Source organism: Trichinella spiralis, assembly GCF_000181795.1.
Source record: "Trichinella spiralis strain ISS 195 chromosome Unknown Scfld2, whole genome shotgun sequence".
NCBI lineage: Eukaryota > Metazoa > Nematoda > Enoplea > Trichinellida > Trichinellidae > Trichinella > Trichinella spiralis.
In genome coordinates, this window is record NW_003526941.1 from 886,648 (window position 1) to 891,150 (window position 4,503).

Genomic DNA, 4,503 nt, shown 5'->3' on the forward strand with positions numbered 1-4,503 from the left:
TTTTTTCATAACTAATGGTTTTCTTTCCTTTCTTCTGGCAAAACTGCACTAAAACATGCGCGCTTTTTAAGTTTTTTGTAGTTGCTTGATTTTAGTCTTTTTGAATGGAAACTAGCGCGTTGTTCTTCAGTAATGATGTTCAACTAATATTCGAGCCTTTATTACGGCCAAGCCAATATATAATAGTACTAATGGTATATTTTGCTATAATTTTCAATCGTCCTTACAAATCCATATGTAAAGTAGTACTCTGACATAGCAGTTGAACCCCTCCCGCCTTATCTTTACTTCCCACTGTAATGTTTATTGCTAAGGTAACATACTTGCCCAATTGTTTAAAGGAAATGTCTGTCACCGGGATACTGCTGTCGCACAATCACACCCCTAAATGCTTGTCACTGCTCAAATCGTGCACAAGATTGTTTCAGCATGACATAGGAAAGCTGCTGTTAGTTAGAGAACATACTTTTATACTACCACCTTTGGTACTTTCAGAATGGCAGTAACGTTCCCTTCATTTATGAAATGACTCCTTAAAGTTTCTATTATGTCATTGTACCGCCAATAGCACTGACTTATACAGATGCACCCATTTTATGTCATTGAGAAAATATCTCAATGCCCATCAATGTTGTCAGTATTGATTAATAAAACAACGCCTGAATATTATACGTGATGATTGAGTGGAAGAACGCATATGACAACTTCCACCTCCTCCATCCTTCAAATTCTAACTCATTCCTTCCTGCTATGCTGTCCCGTCCTCCTTTCCTTTCTAATGATCCCCATCATTCAGCGGTAGTAATACTAAGCTGAACAGAGATCGCATTCAACTGAAAATGCTGCCCACCCACTATTTCGAGCTTTATGAACAGCACTTAGCTGTTTTTATCTCATAAATCTAATTTCTGATAATTGTAATCGACTAGCAGTATAACAAAATCCAGGCTACTCCTGATTCTTTTGTTTTATTCTTTTCATGAAATGCAATACAGAATTGTCACCCGCATAAGTTTCTTGAATTCATTGCAAATCGATCAGTTACTGAATTTCTGCGATTAGGGTTTTTCTCACATTGTATGATGTGCGCTGATGCAGTGCTCAACCAAGTTTTCAGTCTTGCTATAAATTATCCTAAGGCGCAAACGAACGTGGAGGTGAGCTGTCAAGCGGCATATCCCATGGAGCAGCCGCTTAACAACATTATGTCTACGCTGCGCACTTGTTGACTTCTGTACTGAGATAAACTGCATATTACAAAATTTCATGACAACTGTTTAATTTTCCATAAATCTGAAAAAGTATTTTATCTTCGCAACTATTTTCAGTGGGAGCTATTTGAAATTATAATTTTGATTAGAAGAAAAGCATTCATAAAATATAAATTTTTGAACCACCTTGTACTTTCAAGCAACTAAATTACACAACATGCATAAATACGCAGTGATAGCATTTCCGTTTATTTTTAGTAATTTGCGATGCTTTATGTTAATAAGTTTACGTTTTGGGTAATGTTAGGGAAAAATTTGCATAATAATGCAATATTACGTAGGAATAGGAAGTGTGTAAATAAAAACGTAATAAATTTCATCGTCTCGTTTTATAATGTTGCTCATAATGTTTATTTTACTGCGCTATTAGTGATGGAAAATTAGGTTATTCTTCCTGAAGCAAAGTAAATAGTCATTTGCATAATTTACTTATTATACAATTGACCAAGCACATCGATTTTATTAGGTTATGCAGTTCACTGCAATGCTATCAATCTAGCACGTGGTCAACTATAATTGCGCTCTTCAACTCCATCCATGAATAACTGGTAAGTTGGATTTGATATTTTGGTGGTGGCATGCTATGCATGTTACTTTACTTATATGGTGAATGGAAACTGACGGGTTTCTTTTCTATTGTTGTTATTGCTAACTTTCAGGAACATCAGATGCTGAAGACGAAGAAGCATCTATTTCTGTTTTTATTTAGAGATGACTGCATTAATATAATTCATTTTTAGAATTTACATTATTTTATTTTCATATCAATGAATATAAAAAATCCTATCATGAGAAGATGCTGCCACTATGCATCATAATTATTTTCATCAGCTGTTGATTTGCAATCTTGTTTATTCCCGTGAAATTTCCATAAAAATGATGGCCAACAAGCAGCTGCGCAAAGTGATTATTTGCGAGATATTTAGATTGTAAGTTAGCAACGCCGTCAGCAGCAAGTCTGTTATTGTATTCGTACGTGCAACTTAATGTAAGTAATATTGTAGATTGGTTGCCTTTGATTTTAGTAAATTTGAAATTTGAATTTTACATTAGAAATTTATAAAATTTATTCCTTTTTATCTTTCCTATTTATAAAATGGATGGGTAAAAAGAGTAGGTGTAGGTACAAGAGTGTAAGTAAAAAATATTCTGTTTATATGACAAATTACCTATTAAATAATTTCAACTTTATTCTTTCTTTATTTCTGTTCTGTTTATTTCGTTAGGTGCGCTTTATATGAACTCAGGATAGCGGTTGAAATGATACTTATGAGAAACAGCCGTATTATAAAAAGTGATTGAAGCCGAATAACAGTGCATCACGATGATATTTGAATTTCATTCATTTTGTAATCCAATGTTTTATTTCGCTGTGTTATTTAGTATTTATTTTTTAGTTTGACTATTGCTCTGTTCATGTTTCTACCGTGATCAGTCATGTGTCTCAACAGTTCCGCTTTCTGGTTTTTTTCATCGTCACAGTAAGAATGAATTTTATGCACTTTGTTATAGCAATGGGTTGTGTCAGTGCTGTGGAACTATTTCTATAAATTTGAATATCTTTCTCTAATGGTGGTTCAGGTTTCCCTCAATGGATTGAAAAGATGTACAAAAATCTGTAAGTAATTGATCATCTATAATCTGTTACTATTATTAATGTCTTCTAATTCCAATTATATCTGACCCTGCATGTTTCTAGTTATCGAATTGAATAGTGTGCGTAAACATAATTGAAACTTTTTGGTATTCCTGTTGCTGTTGCCAACATGGTATGTCACGTTTACCTCAATGCGTTCTAAATGTGCCATCACAAAAATATGTACACATTTTGCCCATTATAGGAATGGATTACATCATCAACATCGAGTAGATGTACGTTCATACTCCTGCGTTAGTTTAAGTTGGCTTAATGGCGTTACCCAGCATTGCTCCAGAAATGTGTGGCTTCGCTTATCGCAGGAGTAACATATAATTAAATAATGATTGTAATAGTAGCATATGTCGTGAACATAGTCGGTTTGCCCTTGTTTTCGGATACATCATACAAGTCTGGTAGTGCGTGTTGCCATCAGTGCGTTTGGTGAGTATTTTTGTAGAGTATTATGTGAGTAGGTAAGTTTTAGTATTTTGTAAGTAGAGATTTTGTTTTTTATTGATGAGTGATAGCATCCACACTGCGGTGTTGCTTATCACATGCTAAGAATGTTTAATTGAAAATTTCAGCGCATAACTCTTGAGGGTTGCATCATGAACGGCAAATGTTGTATGACTAACAAGTAGTTTTTATGAAAATTTGTATACTTAGTAATTAAGGAACAACAATGCACTGTTGTCTTTAATTTTTTATAATATGGCTGTTTTATATCAATTTTGCTAAACATGCTTTACTTTTCAGAACACTTGTTTTGCAAATATTTTCAGAATCAAATTACGTTTAGATATAGATGAATGAAATTGCTGCATTCTTTGTTAACTATCCGTTATGCTTTTTTACAAAGATTCGTAATCAAATCGATAAATACGTCATCACAAAGAACTACCACCAGTTGATGCCGCTCAGTTTGGCGACGTATGTACATTTTACTTTTATATACTATGAAAGTTGTGAAGTGTAAATTTTGTCGTTTTAGTTTTTCAGGTTTTTATAATTGCTTTTTATAATTTTTTATAATTATTGTTTGGTACTAATGTTTTAAGTTTAGGTAAGAATTCGTTTTAGTTCTGGATTCAGAGATACAGTTAAAGGCAACATAACTAAGTAAACAGCGTAAAGTGTAAATCTAAGTCTAAAAAAACAAGGAAGCAGACTATGGGTAAGTATGAAGAAAAATAGGTAAGTTGTTAAATAGTTAAGGGTAAGTCAGGTAAGAATACGTGTGAAGGTAAGTATAATTGTGAAGGTGAGTACTGGATAGGTGAAGGTAAGTGGTATTAAAGGTAAGTATAATTGTGAAGGTGAGTACTGGATAGGTGAAGGTAAGTGGTATTAAACCTAAGGGAAAAGAGAAGGGGGAATGAAGGATTGGTGACGGTAGATAAGAGGAACAGTAAGTGTTTGGAAGAAGTAGAGTAGAAAAGAGCAGAAGGTGAGAAATATTAATGGTAATTCTAAGAGGGAAGGTGTTCACTGGATATGTCAGGTCACATCCTAACCCACAATGCAGAGAGGAGAATAAGGTTAGCGGTAATAAAAAGAGACAATAAATTTACGGTAAGTATAGGGGTGAACGAA

General features: G+C 33.8%; 1 protein-coding gene across 1 annotated transcript; it reads left to right on the forward strand.

The window, feature by feature from the left end:
- Positions 1 to 3,250: 3,250 nt before the first annotated feature.
- Positions 3,251 to 4,482, forward strand: Tsp_02679a (conserved hypothetical protein; the record flags this gene model as incomplete). The annotated part of the gene is made up of 5 exons (XM_003378958.1): positions 3,251 to 3,346; positions 3,716 to 3,844; positions 4,126 to 4,192; positions 4,227 to 4,247; positions 4,385 to 4,482. Coding segments are annotated over exons 1-5 (411 nt in total), but the record flags the coding sequence as incomplete, so codon positions are not given.
- Between the last annotated feature and the right edge of the window lie 21 nt (positions 4,483 to 4,503).